Source organism: Micromys minutus (genome assembly GCF_963924665.1).
Source record: "Micromys minutus genome assembly, chromosome: 11".
In the NCBI taxonomy this organism is placed as follows: domain Eukaryota; kingdom Metazoa; phylum Chordata; class Mammalia; order Rodentia; family Muridae; genus Micromys; species Micromys minutus.
In genome coordinates this window covers 15,590,019-15,610,856 of record NC_137980.1, presented here as the reverse complement: position 1 = coordinate 15,610,856, position 20,838 = coordinate 15,590,019, and the positions used below count along the sequence as shown (strand labels likewise).

Here is a 20,838-nt window from a genome sequence, read left to right as displayed (position 1 = left end):
ATAGGCATCTTTTGGAAGGTGGATGGGAAGCGGGAAGTAGGAAGTGGCTGGAAAACAGGTTCTGTTATGTGTCAGCCCATTAGCAGTTCAGGGGAGGGCAAACCACAGCAAGGAGGTAACATCATCACAGAAACCATCTGGCTCTGACACAGTAATGCATTTTTTTTTTTCTTTTTCTCTTTGAGCTTTCAAGTGGGCTCTACCCCTGCAGCTGAGGCTGTCCTAAAACTATAACCCAGTTTTTCCTTCAACTTAGCAGTGATCCCCTGTCAAGGTGCTGAGGTTACAGGTGTGAGCCACCACACTTCACTCTGTGGTCTCTTTGGAATTTAGGAAAAAATTAAAGTGCCCAAATCTCACCCCAGCAGATGGCCTGCCATTGCAGGTCTAGGGGAAAAAGGCAAACACACACAAATCTGGATAAGACAACGGACAATCATCTGCCACGAGTCCCGAGTTTCCAGGGAAATTTAAAAAGACACAGCAAATGAGAATTCAAAACTGTTGGCAAATGAAAACTAACTTTCCTACTATGGAAAGAAAGTCACAAGCAGAGGAACATTGTCACATGATATTTCAGCTTTATGCAAATATAATTAATGCAGTAACTGTCAATATATAAAGATGTAGCATCACTTCCCAACCTCCTGATTAGAATTAAGCTCAAAATCACCAGGAATTGAAAATTCAAAATCCCTAAGTTCTTAGGTACTGTCCTAAGGGAAGAAAACGGAATGAAGAAATGAATAAGCAAGCCTAGCCTGGGGGTGTATTCCTAGAACCCAGTGCTGAAGTAGAACTACTGTCACCTGCTGGAGCCAGCACCAGTGACACAGTGGGTCCCGGGCCAGCGGGACAATGGTGGATATACTATCTAAAGAAAGCAGAAGGGGCTGGAGAGATAGCTCAGTGGTTAGAGCACTGGCTGCTCTTCCAGAGGTCCTGAGTTCAAATCCCAGCAACCACATGGTGGCTCACAACCATCTGTGATGGGGTCTGATGCCTTCTTCTGGTGTGTCTGAAGACAGTGTGCTCACATACTTTAAAAATGTATCTGTAAGTTTTTAAAAAGGAAGGGAAGAGGGAAGCAGAGAGAGAGAGAGAGAGAGAGAGAGAGAGAGAGAGAGAGAGAGAGAGAGAGAGAGAGAGAGGAAACAGCAGCAGAAGCAGAAAGAAAACAACTCTCAGAAACTAGGGCCATGACATATAACTGAAAGTATGTGAAGGCATAAAGAGAAGAGAAATAAAAAGAGACGGTAATTTTTTAAAAGTTCACAGAAAAACTGCCAGAAGATCCAAACACCTACATCTGCAGCTTCTGAGGAAGAAAATGAAGCAGTTTGAGGAGAGTGTTTAAATCCCACTGTAAATATCTCCAACAAGAGGTCTGGCTGGATAATTGACGCGGCTACTTTGTATCTAACCCAGAATGGGTCACCCTGAGACATAACTAGCCAGTCCTTGTCACAAGAGTGACAATAACAATCTCCTGGGCCTCCAAATGAAAAGACCTGTCACTTACCAAGAAAATGAGACTGATCCATAACGGCCTAGGAAAAGACACAGGTAACAGTTTTAAAATCCCGGGAAAGACGGTATGAGACGAAAGAGGTTTTTTTTATCATTTGAGATGTTCCTAATTATTAAGGTAATGGAAAATGTTTTTTTTATAGGCATATAATAATCTAAAGAAAAGTGAGAAACTTATCCAAGGAAAATTTTTTCAATGAAGAGACAATCTTCGGGAATGGCTGTCTAGTACTAGGTGTAATATTGAAGGCTTAATTGTGGAACAAAATCATGGATAGGAGAACACAGTATTCTGCCTTATGTGTTCTGACAAAGTAGAAATAACACACTTAATAATAAAGCTAGAAGATGTAGGCAGGAGAAAGGCAAAGCTGAGCAAACAAGTCCCTATGGATAAGAGAACTACCAAACGACATAAGTGTATTGGTGAGCAACTGAAGAAAATACAAATTGTTCTAAATATTAAAATTTCTAATAGATTTGAGGTAAAAGTAGAATATTAAACAAAATGACAAAGCTAAGAATTAAAATGACAGCTATAGGAACATACATATAAATACCAACAGAGTAAAACATGCCCAGATTTTATCATAAAGCAAAACAAGAACTATAATTAATTGCTATAGAAATCACCGTCCTCTCCAGGACATGTGGTGTGGCCCAGGGTCCAAGTCCTGAATTCAAAGGGCTGAAATACCAGAAGCACCTCCTTTGACTAGGGGAGGGAAAAACTAGAACTCATGAAAAATAGAAAATAAAATGGGCACAATGAAACCAAAGTCACAATAGATTTCCTTTCCAGACATAGAAATGGCAAATGGGATTTATTTACCATGATTCCAAAACAAACAAAAACCAGATAGAATGTATAAAGTGAAACACTGGACAGCTGTCAAAGAGCAGGGATGCCTAATGGGTGGGGAAAGCTGAGCCGCGCAACTGCCCCAGCCTGAGGGAGTTTCTCAGTGTGAGTAGCAGGCAACTGAGGGGACCTGGGAGACTCTCCCTGAGTTAAAGACACAGAGCCAAAAACCCAAGAATCCAAGGAAGAGAGCTCCAGAGAAGAGAAAGCTACACAAGTAGAATCTGGGAGGATCCTTTGTAGAGGATCCCTTAGAGTATTGCTAACTACTCCTTACCACCAGGGAGAAACCCATCTGAAAGGTTGAAAGGGACCCTGATCAACATTCACACCAGGTGAGAATAGCTCATGGTGTCCCAGATCGGAAGTACTCATAACTCATCCAGCAATGGGCACAGAAGGCTTTGCCTAAGTACTAGGGTATAACCAGTCCTAGAGTAAGTACTTCTCAGACCTACTTAAGTCACAAAAGCATTACTTAGCATTAGCTGCCAATCACTGGAAAAAGCTGAGAGCTGCACTAATCTATGGATATGAAGATGAATATTGTATCAGTTAGGGTTTTACTGTTGTGAGGAGTTACCATGACCAAGGCAACTCTTATAAAGACAACAGGACAACATTTAACTGAGGCTGGCTTACGGGTTCAGTCCATAATCATCAAGGTGGGAGCATGGCAGCATCCAGGTAGGCATGGTGCAGGAGGAACTGAGAGTTCTACATCTTCATCTGAAGGCTGCTAGCAGAATACTTGCTTCCAGGCAGCTAGGTTGAGGGTCTTAAAGCCCACCCACAGTAACCCACTCCCTGGGCTGAACATATATAAGCCATCATAAGTACTTAGAAGGCCATTTGATACTATGGCCATGTAGCAAAATGATAGTAGTAGATTCTCCCTCGCAGAAGAGGGAGCAGAAAGACTGGAAGAACAGAGATTGGGAAGGCCTGCTACAAAACAGTGTTTTCTGGACATAACTAATGTTGCTTTTATGAATCCCCCCCCCCCACACACACATGGACAAAATCAAGCCAGTCAAAATTCCAGCATGGTCAGGGAGGAACTCACAAGAACCCATCTCTAACTGGAGTGCTTTTGGCAATTAATGAGTGCCAGAGGACGAAGAGTCAGTCTCATCAGCCCCTGGGAGGCTGACCATGCTCCAGTGGATGGCCTTACACCTCTGAGCATATACACAGAACCAAATGTACTCTCAACGGGTTATATAAAAGGAGAAAGGACATGAATTGAGAGATAGGATGTGATGGGGGGGGGTTGGAAGTTTGGAGGACTGAAAGGTAAACATGATCAAAATGCATTGTGCACATGTATGAAATTCTCAAAGAATAAATTTTAAGATGTATTTTTCCAAAAAGCATCACTCAAATAAACGTACTAATGACTGCATCTTTGACCAAAGCAAGAGTCACAGGAAGAGAGAAAGGTTGGCAGTCACCAGGGTAAATCTGTGATGCCTGACACTGAATCAAAGATCGACTGACATGGGAAGAGGACGCATAAAGATGACCAACTAGTCACAACCACCTAGATGAGACACGAATGTTGCTAATCGTTTGCTAATTCACAGTTGCTGCACTAAGGTGATGACACTGTACGTGTTCAAGGCGTTAAACTAAGTTAAAAGACCAGAGTTTAACTTCTAGAAGTAAAAGCACCAAAGTGAGAGATGAAAAACACTGTATCTGTACTTAACTTGTAAGTGGACTTTGAGAGAAGATGATAAACTTGAAGGTTGGAATAATTCGTCTTGGTTGTGAACTTGGAGTTTTAAAAAGTATCTACAACATTAGGAACACACACTTCTCACTGATTTCAGCAAAGATTAAATCATAAGGGTTCTGACCTAAACAAATAGTTTTAATCCACTGACAGATCAAAAATCTGATGAGACCACTGGGAAGTGATATTTGCTTGAAGGGCGAGGCCTCAGCTGAAGCCACGAGTCTCCAAGTAAGTATGTTTGAAAGCTATGTCTTAGTCTTGACCTCTACTTGCTATTGGCTGCTGTGGAGTGAACAGCTGCTCCTTTCACACACTCTTGCTATCATGGTACTCAGTCTCCTCTGCTTAACATGGCAGGTCCAAGTGATGAGTGTTCTTGGAAGGAAGAGAAACTATCTTTTGAAAACAACATCACTATCCTATTTAGCCTTAACTCTTAACCTGACACCTAGAGTCATCTGAGAGGAAGCTTCCATTGTAGAACTGGCCTCCTGGCATATCTGGGGCTGGGGGGGGGTGGTATTGTCTCAATCAATAATTGATGCATAAGGGCCAGGCCCACTGTAGGCAGCACCATCCCTAGGAAGATGGTGCTGGGAGTAAAAACCAAATAGACCCTTTCCTCCCCATGGTTCTTTTGGTCACCGTGTTATATCACAGTGATAGAAAACAATCTAGGTCAACCCTAGAACTCTGGTATTTCTCTTACAAGTTTAACATTCTGAAGCAAGATTAAGTAGATTTGATGTCAGTGTGTACCTGACAGGGACCTCTGCTACACTGACCACTGCTGACCCCATCCACTATTGTCATGCCCATTTCATGCACCTCTGTTGAACGCTGAAAAACATCATCTTTAAAAAATGGTTTTTCCATTTCTGGGGGGAAAAAAGCTCCCATCCTCTGGGCATAGATCAAGTGTCTCTGACACTTGGCTGGCCGCTTGTTTTTGCTGCCTTGGGAAGGCGGCCCCAACTCCAGTGTGACTGGCCACTTTCTCGGTACCTGCTGCAGGGTACAGGATGCCCTGCCACTGGTGTGGAAAAACTTGCACGGAGCCAGAGGCAAAGCAGGATTTTTTTTTTCCTGGAATGGTAAGATTGAAAGTCATTCTTCACTTACGGAAGAGGAATTTGCTGGATTTTCAACAGAGCAAGCCTGGAAATGTTGTGTACTGATTAAACTTTTGACATGACTGACTTATAAAACAACAGAAAAGGAAGCCCACTTGTGATACAGCATCCTTAGCCATATATATATTTTTGGTAATAGTTCAGAAGAACCCAGAGCTCCAATTCCCTAAGGAGTTGATAACCAAGAGAATATTTCAGTGCTAAAGAAAGACAGCAACTTGGAGATAAGTGGTGACCACATATTATGCCAATTTCTCTGCACATACAAACCAGACTCTTAAAGGTCACTTCTGATTGAGATAATCTTAATGAAATATGGGTTTACAACCTAAGATCTGGTGATACAGAGGATCATCAATGATGTGGACTATGCCAAAAATAATAGTCCATGGGTCAGGAACAAAGAAAGTATTTTTCAGAATGTCCAAAACAAACCACAGAACAACTGTACATTTCTGCTATGAAACAAAACAAAAATAAAAAAAAAAACTAACTGGGCTCCCATCATACCACAGTGTGACCACATTAGAACCAAGCAGCTTTACCTTGTTTGTAGTTTCTTTACTTATTTTGTATGTGTGTGTGCGGTGTGCATGAGTGTATGTATGTTCATATTTGAATGTATGTGAATGCACACATGTGCCCATGTGTGTGGAAGCCGAAGTTCACATCCCCTGGATGGTGTGAAGAGACACCATGACCAAGGCAACTCTTATAAAAGAAAACATTTAATTGGGGCTGGCTTATAGGTGCAGAGGTTCAGACCAAGGCAGGAATATAGCGACATCCAGGCAGGCATGGTACAGGAGCAGCTGAGAGTTCTACATCTTGTTCCAAAGGCAAACAGGAGAAGACCAGCATCCTCAGGAAGCTGGGAGGATGTTCTCTCAAAGCCCACCCCCACAGTGACACACTTCCAACAGAGCCACACCTACTTAGAGTGCCATTTCCTGGTCAAGTATATTCAAACCACTACATCAGCTTAGACACTGAATCAGGGTCTCTGACTGAACCCTTAGCCAGTTGATTCAGCTAGTCTCCCTAGCCAGTTTGCTCCAGAGATGTCCTGTGTCACCTCCTCCCATGTGCTAGGATTATAGGCAGACCACTGTGCACCCTACTGTGCACCCTGTCATATGCCAATGAGGGTCTGGATTCAGTTCATATTTGTGCAGCAAGCACTCTGTCTACTGAATCATCTAACTTTTTTGATTTTTTTAAGACTAACTCTGTAGCCCAGGCTAGCCTGAAATTTGCCATCCAGCTACTTCAGGATCCTGTGTGTTATACATTCAGCTTCTTCCTTCTTTGTTATCCTTCAGTGACTGTCTCTTTTAAAGTTGCTGATAGACATTAGCTGAAGTCAGTGTTGCTGTGCTTGGATGTTTTTACTTTCTTGAAGATTTATTTATCTGTTTTATGTATATGAGTATACTATAGCTTCAGACACACCAGAAGAGGGCATCAGATCCTATTACAGATGGTTGTAAGCCACCATGTGGTTGCTGGGATTTGAACTCAGGACCTCTGGAAGAGCAGTCAGTGCTCTTATCTGCTGAGCCATCTCTCCAGCTCTGTGCTTAGATGTTTTTATTTCCTTTTCATTATGAAAGTCTCATGTTGTTGGTTTTTTTTTTTTTTTTTTTGCACTTGAGAAGCAAGCAAAGCATAGGCTTGCCCAGAATTTTTTTTTCATATTTTCCTACATGTACTAGCATAAGATGATTTATTTGAACATTTTTACATGCTTTGTCTCTCAGTGAGATCAGCTTCTCTTTCTTTTTCTGTTCAGGAAGCTAAATTTTCTTCCGAGTGTCGTGGTTTTATTTTCTTCCATACAATACCTGAATTGTGAAGTGGCAGCTCAGCGGTTAAGAATGCTTGAAGTTCTTGCAGAGGACCTGGGTTCAGTTCTCAGCACCCAGATGGTGGTTCATAGCTACCACACTCCAGTTCCAGAGGAGCTGACTCCCTCTTCTACCTTCCATGTGAAGCAGGCGTGTGTAGACATTCATGTGGACAAAATTCATATACATAATTGTTTTTTAAGAAATGACCTTTTAGATAAAAAAGCATATACTTCAAAGGAAAAATACAAATGAAAAAAAATGTTTAAGATTTCTTTTCAAAGACCATATAAGAAAGGCTTATGTGATGAAGGTAATGTGATGAAAATGAACATTTCTAATCATGAAGGAATAAGAATATTATAGCTCTCCTAGAGAATATGGTTATATATCCAAATATAAATAACCATAGCTACAGGTGCTCATTCTTCTTCATCACAATTAATTTAAAATTACACACTCACACACACACACACACACACACACACACACACATAAAGCAGCTGGGGCTGGAAAAACAGTTCAGTGGTTAAGAGCATTTCCTGCTTTTGCAGAATATCTGGGTTCGATTCTCAGCGTTGACAGGGCACCTCACAAACAACTGTAACTCCAGTTTCAGGGGATCTGATGCCCTCTTCTGGTCTCCATGGATACTGTACATGTGGTATTTATACACACATATACCCAAAAAATGAAAATAAATGATGTCTTAAGACAATGGTTAATACAGTGAAGAGTCTTCATCAAAATAGTATTTGCTAGAAGTAGCAGGATGGTATAATAAAAAGCTGGTTTTATACATAACAATTGATTATAAAAATGATCAATTTTTTCAACACAATGTCATATTTGTTAAATGAGAAAAAAGATGCAGAAAAAGTGAAAAACTTATTTGTGTGTGTACACACACGTGTGTGTGTGCGTGATAACAAAGACTGGACCTGTGGCCTAAGCATACTAAACAAATCCTTTACCACTGAGTTACATCTACTCCTGAAACTAACCTTTTAAAAGACAAATGTTTAGGTTTAAAAAAGAAATTTCAATATTTCTAGGCTCTGTAGTTCACTTGCAAGTTCTTTTTCAAATTGTCACAAATTGGCAATGGTAATAAACGTGTTCTCTCATGGGTCTCCGGTATATCTTTATGGCATTTAACACATAAGGCACAAAATGTGTTAGTTGATTGCTAAGTCATTGGTCAGCAGCAAGCTACTTGTAAAGTTATGGAGAAGCCCATGGTTAGCTGTGGAGAAGAGACCCCAGAGAGCCTGGGCAGCCTCGAGCCCGTATCACCATAGCAATGACTAGGGAAGGTGAGTGGCAGTCACCCCATTACAACCAAGAACAGTGACATAGGCTTGTCTGTCACCCCTACCTTCAGCACAGTAGTCACTGAGCTGCACACCAGACAGGGGTGCAGGAGCCTCATGTGGGTGTACATTATGTTGGGACACTTCAGCACAAAGGTTTGGGGAGCAATATGATTCAGTATAGGAACTGACTGTTTTCAGCAACAGAGGTACTGGAGAAAGGTGGATTATCCTTCAGCCTCACAAAGACCAACCAAGTGAGAAGGCTAGGCTGATTCCATGACAGGCTTCAAATTGCCAGTTCAAGAGACTAGGCCTAAATCTCTGTTTCCAGGAACTGGGCAAGTCCAGGCAAATCCAGGCCTCAGAAGCAGCCCTGCCACAAGGCCTGAGGCAAGGACAATGGGTCAGCAGCAGTTTCCAGACCTCCCCAGCTACTTCCTCAGCAACAGTTTCCAGACCTCCCAGCACATTTCCAGCCCCCACACCCTGGTAATGGAATGTCCGTAGAGATGGACCCAACAGATTAACATAAAAGTCACCTACCCTAGAATTCCCTAATACCCTTTAAATCAGGCTTGTGAGCTCACTTGATGCTCTCTCTATTCTGGTAATGGGGAGACCCCAGCATGCAGAATAAAACACTTTTTGTGTTTACATGCTATTCGAGTCTGGGGTGTCACTTTTTGGCTAACCATGGACCCTTACAGAGCAGGGATGGAAGGGTGTGCAGGGTAAGTGAAGGGTAAGAAGGGAGTGGGGGCAGCAGAGAGAGGCAGGGGTAGAGTTTCTATGTAGGGTAGCAGATGGCAGATTCTTCATGTTATCCACATCCATGGTCCTCCATATCACTTGATTACCACGAGAGAGCAAAGGAGACAAAAGGAATGGGGTGGGGCTTACAGAGCACTCTCTAAGTCCAGGACTAGTAACGTCAGCCCAGCTCGGGTGAAGGACCCCACTTACTACATACAGAGACCTCATGCGCCAACCTCCCTGTGCAGGCTGAAGTGTTGAGATTACTGACAGCCAGGTAAGCCCGAGCTACAGGATAGGCATGGCTAGTGATTACAGACCATAATACTGCAGAGCTCCCCCTTCAGGCAGCCTAGAGAGATCAAGAGAAAGCAGGATGATGAACCCCCCGGGGTCAGTAACACAGCTCTGTACAGTTTCAACTCCCTGGTGCAGATGTGACAGACAGCTGCCCCTCCAGCCGTGGGCTTGTCTGCTCCCAAGGATGAACAGAGCCGGATCGAACAATTCAACTCTGCTACCATCTACGGAGAAGAGGAGATGGCGTAACCCGGCGCGGAGGAATGAGGAGGCTGCAGTGGCGGGCTTGCTTTCTGCCTGTGGGCAGATAGCCAGGCTTGCCGGTTTTATGTGTGCCCTGTTAGGGGTTTTTCATTACTGTTGTTTTTTACTTAAAGGTGTTTCTTTTTGGACGTAATACAATGAGGCCTTGTTTTTCTCAATGTACCTGTGCATATTGTTTTAGAAATGACCAAATTGAGATTTTTAAAAATTAAGTTCATTTTGTAATCTATAATGGAAGTTTAGAACTTTTTTAAAGCCTAGTTTTTCAAACACCCGTTAATAAAGATGTTAAATAAGAAGTTGAAGTGGGAATTATTCATCCACTCTAGGGCTGGAGAGATGGCTCAGCGGTTAAGAGCACTGACTGCTCTTCCAGAGGTCCTGAGTTCAATTCCCAGCAACCACATGGTGGCTCACAACCATCTGTAATGAGATCTGATGCCCTCTTCTGGTGTGTCTGAAGACAGTGACAGTGTACTTACGTGTAATAAATAAATAAATCTTAAAAAAAAATAATCTGCTCTAAACTTTCAGGCTGGGGTGGGGGTGCATGTGTTTCTTACCACCCTCCAGAAGTTTTGGATAACCGAATGAAGATACACACACACACACACACACACAGACACACACAGAAAGAGAGAGAGAGAGAGAGCCTTATTTTTAAATATGCCTTAAGCAGTTCAATGCACTCCCTGACTCCATGTGGCTAACACACACTCCCCTCTGATGGTCCTGGGTTAATACTTACTAAATCTACATTTCATCTTTGCTGCCCTGGACCTGCTGGGCAGCTCTCCTGTGGCCTTTTCCTTCTGCACCTACATGTCGGTCTCTCCCTCCTACACCTCTTTGGCGGGATCTGTCTTCTACACCCCCATCACGGCTGAGTCCCGTTTTCCTCTTTCTTCTGTCCCTCCCCGGAATCCTAAAAACCCAGCTTCTGTCTCCCTGCCCAGCCTTTGGCTGTCAGTAACTTTACTGGCCAGTCAAAAACCAACTGGGGACAGGCTTCCTTCAGTCCTGTGTGAGACACTGCCAACGGGTTTTGGGGTAACACAATTAACATGAGAACACAAGCCACTATAACAAGTTTTAAAATGAAATGTGAGTGTCTGCCTGTGCAGGAGTGGCCTGAGGCGCAGTGTTGCTCAAGGGTTAGCTCTAGTTGAAAAGGTTGAAAAGCGGGCTAGCGCTTTGCTGTTCGAATAGTGATTCTTACATTTTTATACATTCCTCAGGGAAAACTTGGAACTTGGCGAAGCAGAACCATTTAAACAAAGTCAAAACTGACAGAGTGAGCTCTTCATTGGGTTTGGAGAGCAGAGATCTCCCCTAATCTTCCTTCGAGATGAAATATTGGGGTTTTTTTTTGGGGGGGGGTGAGCAGACTTCCATTTTTCCAAAGCCTTAAACTTTAAACTTCATGGTTCACACACTGCATGAAATAATCTAAATCCTGATTTTAAGAATGAGTTATATTTATCTATTTATCTACATAGTGTGGAGTTATATTTATCTATTTATCTACTTAGTGTGGAGAGGGCTGGGAGAGTGCAGGTGTGTGTGTGTGTGTGTGTGTGTGTGTGTGTGTGTGTGTGTGTGTGCATGTATGTGTGAGTGTGTATGTGTGCGAGTATGCATGTATGCATGTATGCATGTGTGTCTGTGTGTGTGCATGTATGCATGTATGCGTGTGTGTCTGTGTGTGTGTATGTAGGTCTGAGGACAGTTATAGGAGTTGGTTTTATCCTTTTCCACAAGGGTTTTGGGGATCAAACTCAGGTCTTCAGGCTTGCAGCAAGCACCTTCAGCTATGGAGATGTGCCAGCATCTTTTAAACAGTTTAAGCATTAAAATGATTACAGAAAAATGTGAAAATATTAAGAAGAAAAGAAGCAATATGCCTGGCAGTTGGAGACTGGTTCACTTAGAGCATGTGCAGTGTTGGTATAACTCTGTGAACATGGGTTACTGACTGGGAACTTCGTAGGTGTCACCAGAGAGTGCAGCGGGCCAGAGGGGAGCTAGGAGCACTGAGAAAGATGACTTAGAAGGGTCAACACTTCATCTAAACACTGCTACTGATTCCATTTCTGTGTTTCCACAAGGGCAAATATTGCCAGACCTTTCTATTTTTAAAATACCACTTTATCTGGAAATAATTTCGTATTTATATAAAGATATAAAAACTATAGTATCTATGGTCTGTACCCATATTCTCAGATTGCTAATACTGGAGTTTTGAATCTGCCCTAGACACAAAGTACACATATATACAAATATTTTATGAACCATGTATATCATGGCTCTTTACAAGTCCCCTATTGTGGATTTCCTATGTATAGAAACCTGAAACTCTAGTATTTTGACCTGGGAAAAACAGTGCAGTGAAGAAAGGAAAATATGGAAGATGGACCACAAGGAGGACCGCCAACCAGCCACTCCCACAGAGCTCTGCACACCAAAGAGGCTTAAAGGCACAACAATACCCATTTGTTGTTTTGGTAAAAACAGTGTTTCCAGTGCATGTGACTTTATGTATAAACTGGATCTAGGTACCAAGCCACAGACATATATGACATACATGTTATGCTAACATGCATGTTATAAAACATATGCTGACATATCTGTTATAAAACATATGCTAACATAACTTGGATACAGATGCTAGATTCAAGTCTCCTTCTCATAATCCAATGAAGCACCTTTCAGCCTCCAGGGCATGTGCCTCTCTTCCTCACATTTCCACACTGTGGGAATGCACCAGGGCAGGACCATCTCTAGAGCTGAGGTCCTGCTCCTGTATGGTGACCAAGGGACACTGTTTATTGCCTTCACACTTATCTCCACCCAAAGTCCCCAGCCATCTTGCTTCTTTATAAATTTACTGGTTTAATACTTTTCTCCCTGACCCCAGCCACCACACAAGCTTCTTGGGGGCCAGTGTTTTAACCTGAGTTCTTTATTCCTAATTCCCCAGAACCTAGGGACAGAGCATCACATAGAAGGTACTCATAAAATACTCATTAATGAGTGGAACTAAGTGTATGGTTAGAGACTGCAGTGTCTCCAGGCTCCTATCTGAGAGCTCCCTTCTGTCCAGGCCTCCTCCATTTCCCTAGCACTCCCTCCTGCAGGAAGCCGTCAATCCTCTATTCTACACCAAGAAAAAATTCTCAGCTTTAAAGTCCTACAGGAGCATCTCATTCTTCATGTAACACAGAGTCCAAAATCCTACCTGTAAGACTATAAACGTGTAATGACAATATCTGGAAGGCATTTCCTTTCTTTTGAAGAATCTGCTGAGCTGGACTGTCATCTTACAGATGGAAGGGATCATTCTCCACCCATCATGTAAAGATGCTGGAGTTTCTGTCCTGGCAACGGATGAGGCAAGACATGCAGGTACCTGATTGTCTTCCACACGTCGAAGCCGTCCAGAGGTTTGGTTCCGTGGGTGCTTCCCCTGGCCAGATTCACCAGTGTTGGAAGCCAATCAGTGATGTGCATGAGTTCCCGGCTCTTCACGCCCTTCCGCTTCAGCAAGGGGCTTGCCACGAAGCATGCTCCTCGGATGCCCCCTTCCCACAGAGTCCCTTTCCTTCCTCGAAGTGGCCAGTTGTTGCCTCCAGACCTAGTCTGCCCACCGTTGTCTGAAACACAGATAAGCCTTGGCATGAGCGGCTGAAGGTTATCAAAATGGAGTCACCTGTGTCACATCGTAACAGGCAAGAACATAATGGGCGAAGCTAAGGTGGTGAAGGAGGGGACCTCATACACATGCTACACAACAAGAACGAAAGAGGGGACTTTACAGAACCACAGTCTTGAGGGGGTAGGGGTGGAAGAGGTCACGGTACCTTATACAAGAATAATCCGGCAAGGACAGCCATCAGGTAACATGAAGTCAGTCTTAGCCAAGTGCTGCCCCTGTTTCTCACCTCTGAGATGGAGGATTATTGCTTCAGAATAATTTACGCACTCACTTACAAATATCCCATGTGCCAGCCTCTTTAAAAGTACTCATGGTTACCAAGAAAACATGTTCCCACAGCAATGTTCTCTGCTTTCATAGAAACTCATTATCTTTGAGGCTTTCTCTGTTAATTAAGGGGGCGGGGACATGATTACAATGTTATTGCTCTTTTAAAAACATATTCAATTATAAGTGAGTGTGTGCCTGTCTGTAGCATGGGCATGTGACTGTAGGTACCTGTGGAGCTTAAAGGCTCCAGAGCTGGGGTTGCAGGTGGTTGTGAGCCATTTTATGTGTAAAGGTAACTAGGTCTTCTGCAAGAACAGTACAAGCTCTTTATATATATAATTTATTTATTTTTATCTTATGTGCATTGGTGTTTTGCCTGTATGTCTGTGAGGGTAGGAGATTCCCTAGAACTGGAGTTACAGACAGTTATGAGCTGCCAGGTGGGTGCTGAGAATTGAACCCAGGTCCTCAGGAAGAGCATTCAAGACTCTTAACCTCTGAGCCATCTCTCCAGCATGCCCTTCCCCCGGCACCACACATTCTGCAGGGCTGAAGCATCTTTCTGGAATGTTAACTCCTATATTACTTCTGACCCTATCTTTCCAAATGGTCTTAAGGATTTCAAGAACTTTGCCTAAGAGTGGCCCAGACTAAAAAGTGAGGCGTGGTATATTTCCAGCTGTTTCCTCTTAAAGTACATTCAGGAACAGGAGGGCTCCACCTAACTCTTGTTAAATGGTTCTCGAAGAACAGTGATGAAAACTCTTCCCTGTCCCCTCCTTTCTACTCCTCTCCCACTGGACACTGTGCTCCAGAAATAACCAGGTTCCAACATGACGTGTAACTGTTAAAAGGCCTTTAATCCTCTATGAGTTCCAGGGTGGGTAAGACTGGGCAAAGCCATGGAAGAATTCTCCATGCACTGGACAACAATGCCCCAACAATGCAGGAGATGAGAGCTGGGGGTACACACACACACACACACACACACACACACACACACACACACACACACGGGGAGACAGAGCTGGGGGAGAGAAAAATCATCCTGGAAGAAAACTTCTAGCACCGAAACTAGTATCTGAATAACCAACCTATTCTCTGGTGACCTGAGCCCTTTCTTAATTGGGAAAAGCAATGGTTTCTTCAGAGCCCACAAACAGTGCAGTGGGGAGGGGAAAGTGGTACCGACCCCCTCCTTCTCTACAGGAGATGAAGTTTCATCCACACCACACCAGGGAAGAGAAGGGTTTTGTCCTCTTTTGAGCCAGGTGAGGGCTCAGAATGACCTTCAGTATCTTATGAGGCAGGTGAGGGCTCAGGATTAAGCACTGAGTTTGGACGACAGACGAGAAGCAGTGATATTTCTTGTATGCCAAATTTGTAGAGTCTTATTTCTTTCCAAAGTACCCAGGCACTAAGGTAACTTTATACAAATACTTGAATATGCAAATATATGTGAAAACTTTCATGTGCACGCATATCATACTTACGCTTTACTTTTTAAAACCACTATTGTTCAAGTGAGTCATGTGAGGGTGGCCAGACTGACCTGCTCCACAGAACATTCTACACAGAACTCTCCTGTCCTTGGGGATGGGTGGTCTGAGACATTCAGTAGTTACCTGTTCCACAGAACATTCCACACAGAACTCTCTTGTCCTGGGAGGGGGAGGTAGCCTAAGACACCCTGTGGATACCTGAAACCCTGGTAACCACACTCTGTTTTTCCTATACACACACCTGTAATAAAGTTCAATTTATTTTTCTTTAATTTTCATTATTTTTTATGTCTATGGGTATGTCTGTGCACCATTTACATGCCTGTGAGCTACCAAGTGTGCACTGGGAACTAAACCCAGTTTTTCTGGAAGAACAGCCAGTGTTCTCAACTGCTGAGCTATCTTTCCTGCCCCATAAAGTACAGTTTCTAAGTTAGGCACAGCAGCTATCAACAACAATAACAGTGAAATGGAACAATTGTGATATACTGTTACAAAGATTATTTAAAAAGCGTTCAGCGGTGCAGCCTGTTGTCCCCTCGGAGGAAGATGTTTCTCAGCCAGGCGTTTGCGACCAGCCTAGATGACACGGAAAGACCCGATCTCAAAGTGAAAAGTGGCTTTTGTGATTTCTCTCGTGCATTTTGTTACCACACTGTATGTTGCAGGAAGGAACATTCCACGTGCCTCTGTAGGACAGAAGACTACATCCCACTAGACGTCTACAGTGACTAGAGGGGACTCTAGAATACACTAGGGGGTGTGTCTATGAAAAGCAATAACTCAAAATGTATAAGTACTAACTCGCCATCAGGTGCCACTTGGATTTTACAAGATCTCAAAGCCTAAGATGGGACAGAGGCATAGTTGACATCTATGGGCAGCTGCTCACTAGCAGGGTGACCAGGGACAACGTGCTACCTCAGTTTCCCCATCTTCCTTGTGAAGACTATAATTTCGTCTGTTTTAAGGTCAGAAAGAAACTGTCCCACTTAAGATTACTTCTGCCAAGGCTTCTAATGCCTGAGTGTTTAACAAATAAATGGTAGTGACTGTTACCATACCCATAGCCATTCCAAAAGTCTTGATTATAATGGTCTTGGGACTTGGAGAAGAGGAGGAAGAAGAGGACTGTAAACAGTTGAGAATGGAGAAGCTAGGCTTCTGGTGAGGTCCGTCTGAGATCCAGATCTCTGCCTTAGACTGCCAGAGCCCGACATGCCTAGTGCTCTGTGGGCTTATAAAACAGTTTCATCTCCCTAAGCAAGCCACAAGCAACATCCGCCTAGCAATGAGACAGAGGGCGGAGTCGCTTCCAGGGGCCTCCTTCATTGCTCTCAGGGAAGATGTTCAGGTTCCATTGTCACAGAGGCTTCTCATGGCGTCTCTGACACATGCTCCCTTCTTTGCTTCTCAGAGAAGCGTGTAGAAGGGTCTTGGGTTAGGCTAGATGAAGGGAACACTTCTTCAGCATGTGCCCAGTGACAACAATGGGTCTCATAATTTGAAATCAAAGGTGTATGCGACCTTTTCTTCAAACCACTGATTTCTTTTATTTTAATATTTTAAAAAACTGTGTGTGTGTGTGTGTGTGTGTGTGTGTGTGTGTGTGTTCTTCTGTGAGTTTATGTGCACATGTGTGGCTGCAGAGGTCAGAAGGCAGCACTGGACCTCCTGGAGCTGGAGTTACAAGTAGTGGTGAGCTGCTATGTGGACTTTGGGAAGCAAAGCCCAGTCTTCTGTACGGGCTGTAAGGCCTCTGAACCACTTCCTCACCTCTGCATCCTGTACTGCATTTTCTCCCTACCCCAAACTCAAGGTTCTGCCACTCATGCAAGTATATAAAACACACATCTCATATCATCCTCCAGCCTCAGAGTGTCAGCCGACGTATCAGCACTTCAAAGAAGGAACCCTACACGTGCTCCGAACACACTGAAGGATGAGGGATAAAAGAAGCTGAGGGATGCTGAGAGTGGGAAATGAAGTCTTATTCAGAGGACACCAGCGGCTTATCCAATAGCAAGTGATCATCCTGAAAACATACATACAAATAACACGATACAGACTGAGGTTATATTTATATATTTAGGAACACATACATAGATCCATGTAATGGAAAAAGAGAGGCCATGAGTTTGTAAGAGAGCAAGGAGGGGTATATGAAAGGGTTTGGAGTGGGGGCGGGGTGATGAACTTATAGTGTAAGCTCAAAAAAATGAAATGATTTTTAAAAACACACAAGAAGGGAATACTTATAACCTAGTGCCTTGAATGGCTGGGGAGGAACAGATTCTGCTCCCCCCCCCCCCGCCCCGGCTGTCTACAAGTGCCACAGTGCCATAGATGAGGTTGTTGTTCATTTTTTAAGCAGACACAGTTCTTTGAAATACTAGTTAATGTGACTATCGGTTCCACATACTTGTGCTCAATGGAAAATACTGGATGGTGGTGGCAGCGGAGATCAAAGGTGATGGGGACAAGGGCGGCTGTGTCTGGAATCTGATCCTAGTCTGAAGGAGTGAGTCCGGGAGGAAAACATTGTAAATCGAACCCGGCTACTGCCGCTACTGCAGGAACTGAAAGCAGCTCCGCGCACCAGTCGGCAAGGGGCCAAGGCAGGACTGTTTTAGTGATTAGCTCGCCATCATGTTTCTGCCATTAGCAACGACAAGCTTTTCTAGCTTCAGTTTGCCACATGGTCTCCCTGTCAGGTTTTCAAGACGGCTCTAAGCAGGAAGGAAGTATTGTTAATTGCCACACCTGTAATTTCCAACTGATTCTTCCAGATGTGCAGCGGGGGCTTCAGCGCCCCCTGGGGGCGGCACCTCTACACTGCAGGAATGCACGTGCTCTCATAAAACACGGTAGAAAAGGGGATTTCCTATATCGACCCAGATGAAGGTTTTTACAAGGACTATAGAAAGACCGTCTTCCAAGCATACTTCTTCTAATCCTCCCTCCCAAATCTCTACATGGCCAGGGTTAATTTTCTCTTGTTAAGAATTCATTTTCAAGAGAAAATTTGGTTTCATTTCCTGACTGACTTACGCAAAAGCTTCCAAATCAAAATAAGATGGTTCCAGCTTTACAGGCTGGAAACTATGAGACTTTTTTTTCCAGAGAAATGTTCGGTTTTTTTTTCCTTTCAGCAACATTTTGGCAGACACAGAACCTAATTATAAAACCTTTGCTGTCTAGAAAAGAACTGTCAAAATAAAACAAATGCTGTCAGATGTCGACTGTAAATCTCACTTTATTATTCATTATCGAATAAAAATAACTGTCAGAAATCATGGGAAAGCATCAGTTAGCCAAAGATCTGAGAAAAAAAATCAAGTTTATGAAACTGACGCCTCATCTGTATCCAGCTGATAAAAATTAAAATGGAGCCACGGCAACAGTGATTCTTAGGACTTCCCCTCCCCAAGACAGTCTAGTGTGGCCCAGGCTTCCCCGAGACCTCCTCCCCAGGATGATCCAAAAACCAGAGTCCTTCCTCAGCCTCTCACCAGAGTACAAACTTCTCCAAGGGACAACCTTGTGGGTGTCACCGGTGGGTAAATGTGGAGAAACACCATTCTGCAGAGGAGCAAGGGGACCTCTCTGTCCCAGAGCTGCACCTGCTAATTGATAGCTGACTTTTTCCGATTCATTTTTTTCCATTACTAAATGCAAAGTGGAGAATTGGTCTTTGTCTTATCTAGAGGCCTAGGGAAATTCAACAGTCTTGTGCCAAAAGAGTCTAAGAAGGGAACCATCAAACCAGATGCTCAAATGAGCATCTGCCTTGCCGAATTTAAGCACCTCTACCTGGGTTGGACATGCGTTTGGTTCTGCCGTTGATAAATTCAAACTGGCTCTCCAGTTCATCACCCACTGCCTGGGTAAGACTTGCCCCTCTCCCGGGCTCCTGGGGTGAGCAGGTTTCATCCAGTTGCCACCAGGGGTGTTTTTGTAAAGACTAGTCAGGTTTCACGTATTGGTTGTCCATCACAGGGAAGTTGAGACTTCAACCCCACTGACAGAGTCCTTTATACACGGCCTCAACCTGCTTTGTGGACACTTATGCCTGTGAGTGCTTATGGCTCAGCCACGCACAACTAAGTTCTCCCACTGTTAGAACATGCCATGGCCTTTCAGGCGAACTCGCATAAACTGGCTTCCTCACATAAACACATTCTCCTTTATTCCTGCTGGACTCAAACCGTAAGGCCTAAGGTTAAATGTCAGATCCTTTGTGATCCTGTTGCTTAGTACCCCAAACCTCTCCTGGGCCACACCTGTTTCTCCATCACTTCTGCGTTACTTACCTTTATTGGCTTTTTCTTGTTTGTGTTTGTTAGATCTCACGGGAGGATCAGCTAACAGAAACAGAATACACAAAGAAAAGGCCACCAACTCCAAACAGCGAGGGAAGGCTGAGAATTAATGCTGGACACCACAGGGCTCTCTAAATCCCTGCCCAGCCATTGCCTGGCCTTGACCTTTCAGAAAGGATGCTACTCTAATAGGCAGATGGCAGTCGGGCCAGGTAGCAGAGCCCCATTGAGAGTGGAAGCAAGTATCAAACCTACAAATATAAGAATTACCTGTCCCACCTGTACCTGCTCAGCCATGCTGAGGGTTGAGGGGGTTGCCAGAAAGCACTCTGGAAACACTGACCTGGAAGAGGCCACACCTTTACAGACCTGTTTCGAGTTCTGCCATGGGCCAGGGCCAGCCTAGCTCTAAAACATGGCAGCCTATGTATGAGACATATAAACTCCTCTCATGGTATAAGTAAGAAAAGAAGACAAGGCTTCCTTTGTAAGCAATAACCTGACCTGTCGAAAGAGATAAAACCAGATAGTTGGACAGATGGCTCTGTGATTAACAGCACTTGCTATTTCTGCAGGGGACCCAGGGTTGGTCCTCTGTATCCTCGTGAGGCAGCTTACAACCCATGCAGCTACAAATAAACCAAAATCTTTTTTTTTTTTTTTAAGGCAGTCACATGACCATTACAAAGCAGACAATCCAGACACAGGGAGCAGGCAGTTCGAAGGCCCTTTTCAACTATATGGGTCAAGATCTTTTTAGTTAAAGACTAGTTAGCTATCTTTTCTCCTTTTCTTTTTTGAGTGGGGCATAGAACTGAGAAACTGGGAGTCATTCATGCTAGGCAAGTGCTCCGTCCATGAACCATGCCTCGGGCAAGTGAGTTCCATTCACAAGAAACCAAGGACTGAACGAGGGCCAGGTGTGGACAGGGTCCACATAGCTGCTCTATGACAGTAGCCCCCTATTTCCATTTTGCTAATGTCCCTGAAACACTTTCAAGGCAAGGGCTGCAAATTCAGGCAGGATATTCCATCTCTGAGCCCAGGAAGTGAAGATAACAAAACCCACCTTCACGAGGTGTCTGGCCCTGAAGCATTACCCAGGCATTAAGGACTGAGTAAACTTAGGTGTTGGCACTACATTCTTAGGCACCATGCTTAGAGTCCTGCTAGATGATATGCCACACCGAGATATTTTTTTTCTTTTGAAAGCAGAAAGAATGGAATGAATTAGGGTGGTTTTTGTTGTTATTAAGGAAAACTCAGAACTTCTTTTCCCCTAT

General features: G+C 43.8%; 1 protein-coding gene across 1 annotated transcript in view; it reads right to left on the bottom strand.

Moving 5' to 3' along the window:
* Positions 1–20,838, bottom strand: part of ARSB (arylsulfatase B) — a gene marked incomplete at its 5' end in the record, with an annotated part of 150,231 nt that overhangs the window by 59,604 nt on the left and 69,789 nt on the right. The window contains one exon of the mRNA XM_080925708.1: positions 13,156–13,399. Coding sequence (XP_080781834.1) covers positions 13,156–13,399 — 244 coding nt within the window. The remainder of the gene's footprint in view (positions 1–13,155; positions 13,400–20,838) is intronic.